The 15,856-nt window shown below is 39.1% G+C and overlaps 1 protein-coding gene across 2 annotated transcripts in view; it reads right to left on the bottom strand.

Annotated features, from left to right (window-relative positions):
• The window catches only part of myo1e.1 (myosin IE, gene 1), a 110,983-nt gene that overhangs the window by 17,245 nt on the left and 77,882 nt on the right, over positions 1 to 15,856 (bottom strand). For both annotated transcript variants that reach the window (NM_001128025.2, XM_031897669.1), the window contains 6 exon segments: positions 3,797 to 3,941; positions 8,868 to 8,966; positions 9,282 to 9,388; positions 10,764 to 10,845; positions 12,229 to 12,314; positions 15,645 to 15,812. In NM_001128025.2, the coding sequence (NP_001121497.2) occupies positions 3,797 to 3,941; positions 8,868 to 8,966; positions 9,282 to 9,388; positions 10,764 to 10,845; positions 12,229 to 12,314; positions 15,645 to 15,812 (687 nt within the window).

Here is a 15,856-nt window from a genome sequence, read left to right as displayed (position 1 = left end):
AAAAGCGGTATAATAAAAGTCCTGTTCAAATTTAACATGAAATCCAAATTCCATTTTTTTATTAACACATCCCTACCCATTATAAAGGCATTTTAAAATCCCAGTTGTCCATCATATATTGCCTGCCCTTCCTTGGCAGGGCAGACAATTACTTTCACTTTCCATACAGCACTTCATTGATATCGCTACACTTGGGATGCTCTTTTCCCCCTCCCTCCTCACCATCTTATTGTGTAGCCAGTGCATGGACATCAGGTTCACAATTATGGCACATAAAAAATATTTTGGCATGATGCAAAATGGCACCTGTCTGCTTGCTGTAGTAGTGTAACTTCAAGACTGAAGGTAAAAAGATTTAAATAATTTATATAGTGTAAGTAAAAGTTTATTATACTTGACTAACCCAATAGAAAATAATTTGCAATTATTTCTTAGGGTGACTGGTCCCCTTTAAACAGATGAAAAATACGGAGATGTCGGAGATGAAAAAAAGAGAAAAATCAAAGAAATAAATTCAAAGTAAAATGTTTGTGCTGAACCAGTTTAAGTGAATCATATTCAGCTGACGTCTGTATCAAGAGTGCACAGATGGAGTTATTTATTCAGGTGGGGTGTGGGTATGTCAATAACAAAAGGTCACCTGCCTACAGCACAGACACCGCTGTTAAGTATATTCGGGACAATAAAGTACACAAGGCATTGACATGGAACTACTACATACATGTTAATAATAAATTTATAGTTAATTATGAGATCATAAAATATTTTCCTTTGTTTATTATTTCTCATTCGTGTTATGCACATTTAAATTAGTTCTGGGCAGCCTTGTTTTACTAAATGTGTAACTTCTGCTGAACTGGTTCCATTGCCTTATTAAATAGTCCTGTGGTGAGAAGATACTCTTCTTTTTGAGGCTATTGCTACTAGGAAGGATACTTTCCATGTCAAGAAGTTTGTGTCACTGTAAGCTACTGATCAATATTGATTGTGGGGATTTTGACCCTACTCATTCCACCTGCCTTGTGCCTTTCTCTGGGCAAGCATGCCACCTCTTTCAAGTAGACTGGCATTTGCGTTCATAATAGTACAGGCTGTGAAGGGTCAGCCAGTTGTAGAAAATGGTCCACATGTAGAAAATGGCATAGAAAACTTTCTTTGAGTAAAAGGTGGCAGAAAAAGTCACATTTATGACACTGTGTTGGTGATATCAGTCTGGCCACAGCCCATATTTGAATTAATTTTTTGTGTTGTCAGGAAACCTTGGGCTGCATAGAGTTGCGTAAGATGATCGACTGGGAAGGGAAGAAGAATCCCTTCCAGTCATTCAATTTTTGGATTTTTGATTGATTTGTTTGTTCTTGACAGGGCTCACAGGAGGAAACTGTCCAGATAAAGTAGAACTAAAGTCCTGTACTCACATGTAGTCTGCAAGGACTGCCTTGATTTATTGTGAGCACTAGAAGGGTCAAAGAGGAGGGCCTGAAATTAGTAGTGATTTCTGAAAATGTTTAAGTTAAAGAACTGTTAATGACCCTTGTGTATGAAGATATGGAGGCCATTGTCTGGACCTGAGCAATTTCAAAATGAAAATTGCTCCAGTAATCTGTCTTTCAAAAAGCCAGGAATAGGTTAGAGTAAAACCCTTATTTCTGTTCTCTAGGATGTAATAAAGTTAATAGACTTGGATAAAAGTATGAAGTTGGCTGACCCTTTTAGAAAGCATGATTCCGCCCCAAAGAAATTATTTGGAAGACTCATTTGTCTGATGTTCTATCCAAGCCTTTCTCAACTGCAAGTGTCACCTCCACCACTTCAATTGGATCGAAGGAAGCTTGACCTTCTTTCTGTTTTTCTGATGTTCCTTTGGAGGACTGTATTTGCAGCTTCAGGGGGACTTTTTGGTGGAACAAAAGTTCCACAAGATTTGTTGTGCTTTGTCGAAAATGGAAAAAAAAAGCAGATGAATGAAAAGTAATTGAAGGTCTAGGTTTCTTTTGTCTTGATGGAGGAAGTAGCCTTTAGCTCTTTTTTTAAATAATGTGTCACATATACATAGTAGGGGCTACTTTTTTCTTGGGTGGTGTTGCTAGCACTCCAGCAAAGATTTGACCAGCACAACAGGTGTAATGCAAGAGGGGCTGAGCCCCTGCACGTTTATTCAAGCAAAAACAGCAAAGTTTCGGGGCGTACCCCTTCGTCAAGCAAGGGTTATGCCCCCCAAAACATTGCTGTTTTTGCTTGAATAAACACGCAGGGGCTCAGCCCCGCTTGCATTACACCTGTTTTGCCGAATCTTTGCTGGACTGTTTTTGGGAGTGCCGCCTCCCTGGGCTGAGGTAAAAAAAAAATCACAGAAATTTTTAGAACTAGATTTTTTATAGTTTTTTTTTTTTTTTGTAATTATTTGCCTTCCTCTTCTGACTCTTTCCAATTTTCAAATGGGGCTCACTGCCCCCGGCAGCCAAAAGATTATTGCTCTGCGAGGCTACAATTTTATTGTAATATTATTCCTTATTTTTCTGTCGAGGTCCTCCTCTGCTATGGTACTTCGAACCCTAGCAACCACATAACTACTGAAACTTGAGAGCTGCTGAACAAAATATAAAATAACTAAAAAACTACAAATAAAAAAATCAAAACCAATTGCAAATTTACTCCAAATATTACTCTCTACATCATACTAAAAGTTAACACAAGGGTAACCAACCCCTTTAAAGCTTGTGGTCTAATTTGTTGTTCATTTGTTAGGAGGTATGAAGATGGAGCAGAGAAAGATGGCAAAATAAGATATAAAAAAAAGCAGACTAGCAAGGAAGAAGGGAACAGTGAATTTATAAGAGTAAAATAAGAGGTAGAGAAATAGACAACAATAAAATGTAATTTTTCCAGCTGTGCCTACATAAAAGAGGGGATGCTGTTCCCACAAATATATGTAGGTTCAGCAGGAATCCCCTGATTTATAGTGTGTGAATACTTATGGGTCTGGTTAGAAAGTGAGGTATCTTGTTCTGGGCTGCATCTCTCTGAGCTTGGAGGGCACTAACTTAAAATCTCAGCCAATATGAAAGACTTAACTGCTTCTCTGAGAGAGAAAGAGAAAAGTCTCTCATTACAGGTTATTATGCAAGAACAAACGTACACACAACTTGAAATATAGGGTTTAACATATTAGGTGATATATAACAACCCCCAAGTCCTACAACTGGAAACATCCCATTAGACAGACAATACACTTATTAGTTAGTCATTAAATAAGCCATGGTAATAGTATAGTAGCAATTCTGCCTAGATCTATTCAGATTTAACCTGTCATAACATTGCAAGACAAGTATCAGTACAATGAAAGTGCTACTAATCAGAGCAGAACAGAGGTAGTTAGGATCACCTAATGGAGTTTACCTTGGCTTTATGATCATAAATGTGTGTCCAAAGTCAGTGTATGCACCTATGCACCCAGAATGAATTACTGGTAAATATGGCTCCAGGGAATGCACTCTGATCAATGCATTTTGTGTTGCTCTTTTTACAACAAGCAATCAGATTTCTATAATGCTAGATCAACATAAAGGAAATGAATAATTGACTGAACTTGGTGGAAAATAATGTTATCCAACATGATATATGACATATTTCCCCAGTTCAAATGAACTACATTTATCTAAATTTAATGGTATTGGGCCTTTTCTTTAGAATATCACAAGTAGTTTTTTCACACACACCTTCACCAGAAACATCTGCTTCAGAATTGCTACCATATACAACTAGTGCAAACATCACGTGAAAAGCTCATACTTACAGACTCTGGGGCTTTAATAAAGATTTTGGTTTTGCCAAGTTGAAACTGATCAGAGTCCATGTTAACAGAATGCAGTAGGTGGAGAACTCCCTTCTTCTCATCTCCCTTCCAAGATGGCCAGGTCTCTTTGGTAAGGATTGCATATCTTTAAAAAAAAAAAAAAGAGGGTAAATTTGCCATAGCAACCAGGCAGTGATTTGAATGAGAGACTGGAATATGAATATGAGAGGGCCTGAATAGAAAGATAAGGAATATAAAGCAACAATAGCATTACAATTACAGCATTGCAAAGCACTGGTTTGTATGGCTGCCAGGGTGAATGGGGCCCATTTAAGAGCTAGAAAGTCACAGGGGAGTATGACAAATAATACAGACACTTTAAAAATGAAGAGATGCAAAGTTGCTTTAAACACCAGCTTTCTGAGTTACAAAAATAATTTTACCTCCTGTACATATTTATATTATTCTATGTCCAATAGAGCTTAAAGGGATACTGTCATGATTTTTATGACATACTTTTTATTTCTAAATTACACTGTTTACGCAGCAAATAATTCACTACTATTTAAAATTGTATTCTTGAACCAACAAATATATTTTTTTAGTTGTCATATTGGTGTGTAGCCAGCCATGTCAGTGCATTGTGCCCGAGTCTGAGCTTTCAGGAAGAGCACTACACATTAGAACTGCTTTCAGGTAACCTATTGTTTCTCCTACTCCCATGTAACTGGAGTAGTTATGAGCCGGACTTGGATTTCTTACTATCTTGTAATCTTGCTCCCTTCCCATAGTTCTGCTGATGAACTGCTGGGAGGGGGGTGACATCATTCCAACTTTCAGCTCAGCAGTAAAGTGTGACTGACGTTTATCAGAGCACAGGTCACATGGCTGTGGCACCCTGGGAAATAAAGAATATGGCTAGCTCCATGTGAAATTTCAAAATTAAATATAAAAAAAATCTGTTTGTGTTTTTGAAAAACAGATTTCAATGCCGGGTTTTGCTGGAGAAGCTCTATTAACTGATGCTTTTTGAAAAAAAAAAAATTATATGCAATGCTTTTCACTTGTTGCTGCATTTCTGTAGAAACATATGCCGCAGGTTTGCATGAGGCGCAAGAGTCGACTGATTCATGTGAACCCATGTACTAAAACAAGCAAAGGCAATAAGCACAATATCTGACACACAGGGCCGCCATCAGGGGGGCACAGGGGGTACGATCGTCCCGGGCCCGGACCTTTTTCAGCTTTAAAGGGGGCCCGGCCGTGCTAAAGTTTTCTTAGCTCGGGCCCCCTTTAATCAAGTCCGGCCCCTCACTTCCTCCGGCTCTGGCGGTGTCCTCTGGTATGTGCCGCTACTTCTCCACTTTTATAAGGTTGCGCCCGTGCGTGCTGATGTCACACGCACAGGGCGCAACCTTATAAAAGCGCAGAAGTAGCTGGGAGCCGCGACACATACCGGAGGACACCACGGCAGCAGGCAGGCAGGCAGGCCAGCCCGCCCTGGGGGAACCTGGAGAAAGCTTTGTGGGGGGGCCCTGGGGGAAGCTGGAGAATGCTTTGTGGGGGGGCCCTGGGGGAAGCTGGAGAAAGCTTTGGGGGGGGGCCTGTTTAGGGGGGCACTGGCTACCAAACTTTTAGGGAGCCCTGGGCTGGCTAGCAATGATTTAGGGGGTACCTGCCCTGGCACCAATGCAAAATGTAACTCCTGGACACCAATGTTTTAGGGGGCCCTGGCTACCAATGTTATATGTTCTTTGTATTGATGGGAGGGGTCACTGGGGGAGGGGCCATTGGGGGTGTGGGAGGAGGGGGGGCCCAGAAAACTTTTTTGTGAGGGGCCCTGTGATTTCTGATGGCGGCCCTGCTGACACATATAATGCAGAGCCATGATTTCCTGCCATAATGAGAACTATTGCATTGATTATGTAAGGCAGGACCCTCAGACTAGCATTAGTACAGCAAGGAGACATACAGGAACAACAGATCTCATTGATTTGCATTGCTGATTATATTCAGTGCTTCGGCACAGTGCTGCCTTCTACCACTGGAAGTTTATTTTATGAAAGGCAATTCATTTGGAAATCCCACTTCTACAAGGAAGGTGATTGTTACCAAAAAGCAGGAAGAACTTGAGAGCCATACAAAAAAAGGACTAATCTTCCTTCATACAGTACATACAAGGCAATTAACTCAGGGGCCACGGTTCTCCACTGTCCTTATACAAACAAATAAGTACCTAAACATGAAGTGGATTATACTAAAACTGTGTTTGGACTCATATACAGTTATGGCATTTCCCAGAATGCTTTGAATCTTGTGACATCGCCAACCTAACACTACGGTACAATTGCAAATTAAACCCCAATTATTAAAGGTACTTCTGTCAAATGCGCTCTTTGTACTCCATTGTGCTCAACACCACTCAGTCCTTCCTGCCTTCCGTTGCAAATCAAGCATAGTTGCACCTATTGATGCAGAGAAATCCTGGAGCTCCCACCATCTTTGGACAAGGCGGTGGCTCCAGGGTTCCTTCAGTGTCCTGTGTTTAGGCACAGCGAACTTGCATCTAAAGAACTGAGCACACGCATCACTCTCATATCCAAAACAACGCCAACCAGAAAACTTTCAGCACAACAGCATCTACTTTATGGCAAAGTGTGCTTGCAACCAAAACAATTATTCTGGGGGGAAAACCGCTTCTTTACAGGACAAAAAATGGCTCACTGCACTTTAGGTGGCATATGTGCCCTTAATTCTTTTAGTGTAAATTATGTTATATATTCCACAAAGAGGCTCACTGTGACAAACAGCGTAGTCTGAGCATGTGAACAGGGGGAGGGGGAAATATTTATACGGTTACATTACATTTCTATATCTCAATTAGTGTTTGCAGACTGGGGAACACAAACTGTTCCGGAATCAGTTTGTACTACTATTTTAAAATTGTTTTTAATGATAAATCTCAAGACCTGACATATAATATAGTCATTTCCTTTTAAGATCCTGCTTTCGTGGCTCATTTTTCTCTGCTGCACAGCCACATTTATCTCCCACATAGAATGCCTTTTCACATTTCCCCTTGGTTTTACACTAGAACAAACCATTCTTTCACTTTTTGTTCTTTGCATGTAAATATAAAATACTGCACAGAAATGTCTATTCACAAGCCTGACTCAGGGCTGCCAGGAAGCAGTCATATGAGCACATACTGGACAAACAGGCTGTTCCAGCCTTGTCGGTTTATTTACACAGCCTACTTATTTTACTATGCTTTTTAGAACATAAAATGATGTCACCAAGAAGAGGTTTAATCAGAACAGGTTCTGCTCCTCTGCACCCTGCCTTTGCTGAAGGCAGATATGAAGATATGGTGTACTTTTTATTTCTAATTTACACTGATTACATAGCAAATAGTTAAATTCATTCTACCCTCTAAAATGTTATTTTTCAACCAACAAATAGTTGTAATATTGGTGTGTAGGCAGCCATTGCAGTGCATTGTGCCTGAGTCTGAGCTTTCAGAAAGAGCCAGCGCTACACATTAAAACTGCTTTCAGCTAACCTATTGTTTTTCCTACTTCAGTGCAACTGGAGGAGTCCCAAGCTGGACTTGTATTTCTTAGTATTGAGTGTTATCCTGAAATCTACTGGGAGCTGCTATCTTGCTCCTTTCCCATTGTTCTGCTGATCAGCTGCTGGGAGGGGGTGATATCATTCCAACTTGCAGCTCAGCAGTAAAGTGTGACTGAAGTTTATCAAAGCACAGGTCACATGGCTGTGGCACCCTGGGAAATGAAGGATATGGCTAGCCCCATGTGAAATTTCAAAATAAAGTATAAAAAAAAATAAATTTGTTTGCGCTTTTGAAAAACAGATTTCAATGCAGGATTCTGTCGGAGAAGCTCTATTAACTGTAGCCACAGAATGTGAGTGGGGATGCACCTTGCTACAAAAACCCACAGCACATGGCGCTCCACTGCTAAACACTTTGCATTACACAATGATTCCATTCCTTGGCTCTTGAGCAAGAATATTATTTATAATAAATAACTCAGTAGCAGAGGTACAGCCTTAAAATGCTTAACGCCTGCAGACAAGTTTCAGGCAAAATGAAAAAAGTTTGCTACAGTATAGTCAGATATAGCAGCCAATCAGCAGGCAGCATATTTGGCTACCAGTCTAAAGGCAAAAGTTCTCTCAACTTTGTGTTGCAGCACTTAAATCAACCTAATGTGGGCTTAGTGTGCCACTAACCTTAATATCTTAAGAAAATAACTCAGACATGCTCTTATTTTGCCCATTAGCAAAAGAATGCTGTATTCAATAATTCTCCACTTAAATGTGGATAAAATCAGACTCAACAAGAATGTGGTTACAATAGTAAAAACTATTTAAACTATGCAACAGCAAAAACATGAATTTTTTAAAAGAAAACAGCAGTAAAAAGATTATGTTGAACTGGGCATTCTGGTCTTCCTAGTCTGAGTGTAGCCTTGTGAATTATGGCTGTGATTCTTAAAAGGTTACAGGGATTCTGCACATTTCTCTATTTTTTACATATGTAGCACCAATTATAGCTCTGCTGTGGGACTGTTCTTTGTATATAGAATTCTCTTTTATTTCTCATTTTAGTGCATGATGTTCTGCAATTGGCCCAAAACATCTAGCACTTTAAGTCAGGGGACATTAAACCAGTGCCAGTAGGTACTCTAGAGGTATCCAAATCTCATTCCAGTGCTGTGCCAACAGTAACTCATGGTCTCATAGCTGCTTGTTTAAAGCTGGTAATAGTACTGATGTGTATGTACATTTACATATCTTGTGGCATTAAAGATCATTTCCCTGTGTTTCGAAATGATTATCAGTGTTGTGAGCACCCAATGTTGCAAGCCTACGTAACCTGTGCATGAAGGAGAGCGGCACTGCTGTCAAATGCATGGCTGCATAACAGAATGCAAACCCTCACCCATGAACTTTCCATATAAACACTGCTAGGGTTCTTATCTGTAGTGCACTAGGAACTGTTTTGTTGTGAATTTTCATGACAGTACAACAACAGCACTCATCTCACCTTTGTAGAAATTTCTTGAATACCCTTCTGTATGCATATCCAGCACGGCGCACACGTATGTTTTCCTTCAATCCAAGATATTCAACCTGATGCTTGACCCTTTAAAAAAATAGTAGAAATATCAGCATGTCCCAATAGAAAAAGGTGATACATTTCTTAATTCTTATGCACTGGCCTTACAATTAGGGCATTATCCTAAAATGACAATTGCATGCTGCAGAAATTGTTTTAGGATATGCTGCTCTGTACTTAATTTGTCTTATAGCTCAATCTCAGTGATCAAACGCCCTACTGAAAGACTATTTAGCAACAAAACAGTTTGTATCACCTTGGCTCCTTTGATGAGCAGACCTTCGCTTAAACAAACTGAACCTTGTGTACCTTAACGCACCTCACATTGGCCTACATACATACCTACTCTCCTCCCAGTCTCTGGGTTTCTTGGTTTCATTGGGTTTGATGCAGCGAATGTAGTGTGGCGTGCATTTCATTAGAGTGTTGACTAAATCATTAGCTTGTTTCTTGGAAGGCAAAAAGAAAAAAAAATCAGTGTAAAACAAATGTCCCTCTTCAACTACAGCACAATCACTAACACTTTTCCTTTCATATGATATCTGCAGTAATAATTTATATAAGTACAAGTCAAGTATGGGATTGTATATCCAGAAACCTATTATCCAGAAGGCTCTGAAATACAGAAAGGCTAGCTCTAGCTGGGATTGTATATCCAGAAACCTATTATCCAGAAGGCTCCGAAATACAGAAAGGCTAGCTCTCCATTTTAGGCAAATAATACTAATTTTCAAAAATTGATTTCCTTTTTCTCTATACTAATAAAACAGTACCTTGTATTTTATGGTGATTTCTTATCAAGTAAACCCTATGTCCCAAGCATTCCTCATATCCAGGGGTGATTCTGGACATATCGCCACCTGAGGCGGCTCATGGATGCCGCCCCCCCGGTTACCTTCTGAGCGCAGGAGTGGGTCCGGGTGAGATCGCTAGTGCAGAGAGCGCTCTCTGCACTAGAAGAGCCGAATTTCCAGGTTTAAAAACCGGAAATTCGGCTCTTAAAGTTACCAGAAGCGGCTTTTTGCCGCCCCTGGTAACTGGGGCGCTTCTGCCGCCTGAGGCGAGTTTCTCAACTCGCCTAATGGCAGAAGCGCCCCTGCTGATATCAGATCCTATACATGTATTTAATGACTAAATATGTTGCCAATAAACTGTATGGCCACATTTATATAGTTACACAGGGCTAAAAAGATCCAAAAGTCCATCAAGTTCAACCCTTCCAAGTGAACCCAGAACACACAAACCTATACTGACCTATCTATACACTCATATACATAAACTATATATATATATTATATATATATATATATATATATATATATATATATATATATATATACACACACACACACACACACAACTACTAATACTAACTGTAGATATTAGTATCACAATAGCCTTGGATACTATGCTTGTTCAAGAAATCATCCAGTCCCCTCTTAAAGGCATTAACAGAATCTGCCATTACAACATCACTAGGAAGGGCATTCAACAACCTCACTGCCCTCACTGTAAAAAAACACTTCCTCTGCTTCAAATGAAAGTTCTGTACCTCTAATCTAAAGGGGTGGCCTCTGGTGCGCTGATCGTTGCTCCATACGCAATACTGTGTTGCAATTTTGGCAGAGGAGTAAATGCTTCCTATACTATTTTTCAAGTATTCAACACATTATGACTGGTTTTAAACCATACCCAAATTAAAGATGTAATGATGTACTCTCCAGCCCCCCTCCCCTCTCCTCCTTTCTCTCTTCCTTCTACCTTTCAACAGTTAAAACTAATTAAAAAAAAAAAAAAAAGATGTAATGACGTGCCAAGTCTCACCTTGATCTTACTACCTGCAGTGGTAGGACGCCCTTTTTTCTCTGCTTGAAGATTTTCAGGAAACAGAGCTTGCATGAAAGGCCTTTAAAAGGAAACGATAAAGGGTATCAAATGCATATATAACAATGCCTTCCCACAAGGTCTTAGTGCTCTACATAAAAAAATGAATACAATGCTGCAGGCATCCATGAAAAGAAGCTGGATTCACTGTTGTTCATACCATGAATATTGCTTACTAGAACACTAAACAGTTTCCAAAACTCTTCAAGCTCAAATCTTTCTAGAGGACAGGCACATCAGATGTTCTGTTGTCCACTCAAATTTTCTCTAGTACAGGCAACAAATTATCCAAAGGGCCTTTTCCATTGACAATGATACCATTAACATGAATTGGCAATGGGAAAACATATGCATCTTGGCTTCTCGCAGTAACACAAAGCTGACTTCACAACTATGCGATGCATATTTTCCCACCAAGGGATTACAACTCCTTAAGGTAAACCCACAATATATTTTAGGTTGTAAGTTGATGTGCTTAAGCACGAACATCTCCTTATAGAATTTTGTTAGATTTTTGCCATTGTTTGAACTAAAATAGGAATACCTACACTGGTTGCTTAAAGGAGAACTAAACTCTAAAAATGAATATAGCTAGAAATGCCGTATTTTATAAACTAAATTGACTGCACAAGCAAAAAGTTGCAGCATCCCTATAGTAATAATGATATAGGAGCTCCCCAGATTGGATTCTGTTAGAACTGTCCGAGACAGTGCACATGATCAGTGGGCTCTGAGCAGCTGTTGATAAGCTGAGCTTAGGGGTTGTTGCAAGTTACCACGCTGAAAAGGTGTCTAGCCTGTCATATGAACTGATGCTACAGGTCTGGTTATTACATTTTGATGCTAATTGCACTGGTTTCAGAGCTGCCATATAGGAGTTGGATCTACTTTATGAAATTTTTCCCTAGGCCAAAGTGTTCTAAGACTCCCCATAGGTATGGCCACTCAATTGAGTCAAATGCTTTTTCTGAATCTAGGGACACTATTACTCTGGCACCTGGGTTGTCGTGCGTTACTTGTAAATTGTGATATAGTCTCCTTAAGTTTACGTCTGTGGATCGGTGGGGCATAAAGCCGGTTTGGTTCAGAGCTGCCATATAATGTGAATCTGAACAAATTACTAATTAGCATTATATAGGCAGTATATTATGAGCTGGTCCCTGACTGACAGCAGCACAGAGCATGCGCAGTGAATCAGCAGAAAGAAGATGGGGAGTTACTGGAGACACAGATCTTCCCTGCTAAAGGGCGGTGGTTGCCTTGGGCTGGTACAGAAGCCCAAAACATCATGTACAATATTTCTAGCCTATTTCTTTAATTACGCTTTAGTTGTCCTTTATCTCCTAGACCTATGCTGAGAATCAGGTTTACAGTCCCCATGTATATTGGTTGGGTGCATACTTACTGCTGGCTACTTTGCATTAGTTCAATGAGGTCCATAAAAAGAACATCCCGATTCCTCTCACAGAATCCGTCGACATCATAGGACACCTAAAATGCAAATGCTTGAATTATAAAAACAATAAGGTAAATCTACAGTCCTTTACAAATTAAACATGAATCCAAATGTCTTTTTTTGTAATTAAACCATCCATACCTGTTATAAATGAATTTAAAAATCTAAGCTGTCAATCCTACATTGCCTGCCGTGCCTCTATGCCTCAAGCAGGCAGGCAGGCAATTACTTTCATTTCCCAAGCAGCACTTCCTACATGTTACTGCACTTCTCACATTCCCCCTCCCATCTCACTGACTATAACTGTGTATCCTGTGCATGAGCATCAGGTGCCCTATTCAGGCACATGGTGCTTCCTGTTAACTGTAATTGTGAATTCCAAGGCTGAAAGAAACAAGATTTTTATCATTTAAATAGTGTAATTAAAATGTATGTTGCCTGACCAGCACAATATATACGATACATTTCTCTATTCTTAATGAAAATATATGTACAATGCACTCATTTTGTCATAATGATTTGTCAGTTAAAATAGCAGAGCATCTGTGTATACAGTTTACAACACACACACACACAATGGAGGACCACTGAACTCTCCTGTAACTTAGTAATGTGTGCTGAACTCCAACTGGAAAGAGCTGAATGTTCCTTACCAAAATATACAAAAATTAAAAAACAGCACTGACAAATTCAAAAATCATGGTATCTGTATTTAAAGTTACTGCAATCATCATAGGTAAGGATATTTTGTCTAAATAGTGAAGTCACTTCCTGTACAGCCCTTTAAATAAGGGGTATGAAATGTAATATTTGATGGAAATATTATTATGAAAAGGGTCTAATTTAAAGGAATACTGTCAATGGAAAACATGTTTCTTCCAAAACGCATCAGTTAATAGAACTTCTCCAGCAGAATCCTGCATTGAAACTTTTTTTTAAAAGTGCACACATTTTTTAATATTTAAATTTTCACAGGAGAAAGGGGGCTAGCCATACTCTTCACTTCCCAGGGTGCCACAGCCATGTGACCTGTGCTCTGGAAAATGTAATTACCTCTTAAGTGCTGCACTGCAAATTGGAGTGATTTCCCCCACCCCCAGCAGCCGATTAGCAGAACAATGGGAAGGTAGACAGCAGCTGCCTGACACCTCTATTGATATAAGTAGTAGATATCAGAATAGCACTCAATAGTAAGAAATCCAAGTCCGGCTTGGGACTCCTCCAGTTACATGGGAGTAGGAGAAACAATAGATTACCTGAAAGCAGTTCTAATGTGTAGCGCTGGCTCCTTCTGAAAGCTCAGACTCAGGCACAATGCACTGACATGGCTGCCTACACACCAATATTATAACTACAAAAATATACTTGTTGGTTCAAGAATAAAGTTTTAAATGGTACAGTAAATTATTTGCTATGTAAACAGTGTAATTTAGGAATAAAAAGTACAACATAAAAATCATGATGGAATCCCTTTAATGATTCTTTTTTAATTGGAAATTCGTTATACTGCTTTGTTTTCAGTTAATATATATTGCACCACACCATAGAAGGGCACTCCTTTAATCCATGCCTAGCCCTGAAGCTCCCATAAGGGCATGCGATATCTATAGGAATATCTTAGGAATACCATTTATTAAGGCAACATTTCAGGTCCTCCCAGGGACCTTTCTCAAGACTACCAAACAAAACATCTTTATTTTTTTATCCTGAGAGGACAGAAATGTTGACTCAATAAATCATATATACTGTGATTAAAATAAAAGCATCTTACAGGCAAATCCTAAAGCCCAGTAAAACACAAAAGCAATAAAAGTGAGGCACACCAGAAATGTTCCCTGCTTCTGAGCTAACCAAATACCAGGATTACCTAGATTTACAGTTTCCTCTTGAGTCTGAAGTTGATAAAATGAAAACCTACAGAACATATTGACTTCACTAAACTACGATCCAGTTACAAAAATGAGAAGTCAAAGCAACGTGTGAACATCCAGTCAGCACATTCTTATGCTGCCGAACAGAAGTTATATGAGCAGGGAGTATTAAACAAACACGAGACGCAATTTAGAGAATCTGAACGCCCTTCATAAAAATAGGGAGATATCGGAAATTTTATTCAGAGAAGCGCAGAACAAACAGATTTCCTACTAACTAATTATGTGTTAATTCCTTTGCTTCTGGATGGCATTAATAAGCTTTGTACAAGAATCAGAGTGGTTTGGGGCTGTATAATACTTCCCTCACTCTCCCTCCCTCCCTCACTGTGACACACATTTTGATGCCTTTACATATTGTAATATATAAATATGCTATTATGTACTTATTCAATTATTTCAGAAATTAACAATTATTCAATTATTTTAGAAATTCAATTATTAATACACATTATCTGAATATAATTAACATTTTGTTTAACAGTTTTGCGCTGATTTAAATTCACTGCAAAAATCCCAGCAATTGCTGCATATTTTGTCCACTGATTAGAGAGCTCTGATTCACAACATTTCTTTAATTCCCCTCTGATTTATGTCATCTGTTTCTGTGCTTTAAGCAAAATATGTAATAGCCTCAGAATTCAATAACAGCAACCAGGATCTCAGGCCATAACTCCCCTTATCCTTTATCATAGCCTTTATCATAGCCACTTTTTTTACAACATATCTATAGTTTAGAATGTTGCTGAATTCTGGGAAAAAAACATGACGATTTGCATCCAAAGACTGCACTCTACACCATGTGCAGTGTTGGTAAATAAGCCCCTAGCAACAAAGAAAAGGATAATTATACACTTTCTTTGTTCATGTTTATATGTAATGCATAATAAAAGTATACACCAGTCAATGTTCCCTCTAAGCCGTGCACACAAGTTATGAGTCTAGTGCACACAACAAATTTTCCAGGTAGAAAGGATTATGACTTTTTAAAAGTGGTAATGGGGGTCTTCCTTCTCCTTTGACCCCACTGAATAGTATAAGCCACTCTGCTTTGCCATCCAGTATGCTCAACTTTTTTGGTAGTGAGCAAACACCGAACTGATTAAACCATTTAAAGTTTCAGTGTCATTTGCCAAGGCGGGAACACTATTTTGTACATCTGGTGAAGATCAGACCTGCAAATCTAATGGTAATTTACAGACCTTTTGAAATCCAAGCATTTAAAAAATCTTAATTGTTTATGATAAAAACATTCTAGCACATAGCTATGTGTGCAAGATAGTATCAGATCTCTTCCAGTCACATTCATGGCTGACTACAAGCATGACATTCAGAGGTGTATTACACTATAAATATAGGTGTAACCATCTGATGTAATTTGTAAAGTTGAAAAGCCTGCTTGAATACATTGTCCAGTGTATGATATTATCTTACCTTCCCAGCATAATGGTGTATTATAAAGCCCTGATTCCAGCTATTAAAATGTTCATGAGTCCCAACAGCCATCTGTAGTTTCTGCAAAAGTGTCTGATCTGCCCCTTCACCTACTGCATGCATCGTGGCACAGACATCGTCCAAAATACTCATCACCCCAGGAGGATTCTGAAAACATCATGGGCAAAGTGATTAATGTTATGTTTTGTATT

Source organism: Xenopus tropicalis, chromosome 3, assembly GCF_000004195.4.
Source record: "Xenopus tropicalis strain Nigerian chromosome 3, UCB_Xtro_10.0, whole genome shotgun sequence".
Taxonomy (NCBI): Eukaryota; Metazoa; Chordata; class Amphibia; order Anura; family Pipidae; genus Xenopus; species Xenopus tropicalis.
The sequence above is the reverse complement of the archived record's forward strand: the minus strand, read 5'-3'. Positions and strand labels throughout refer to the sequence as shown.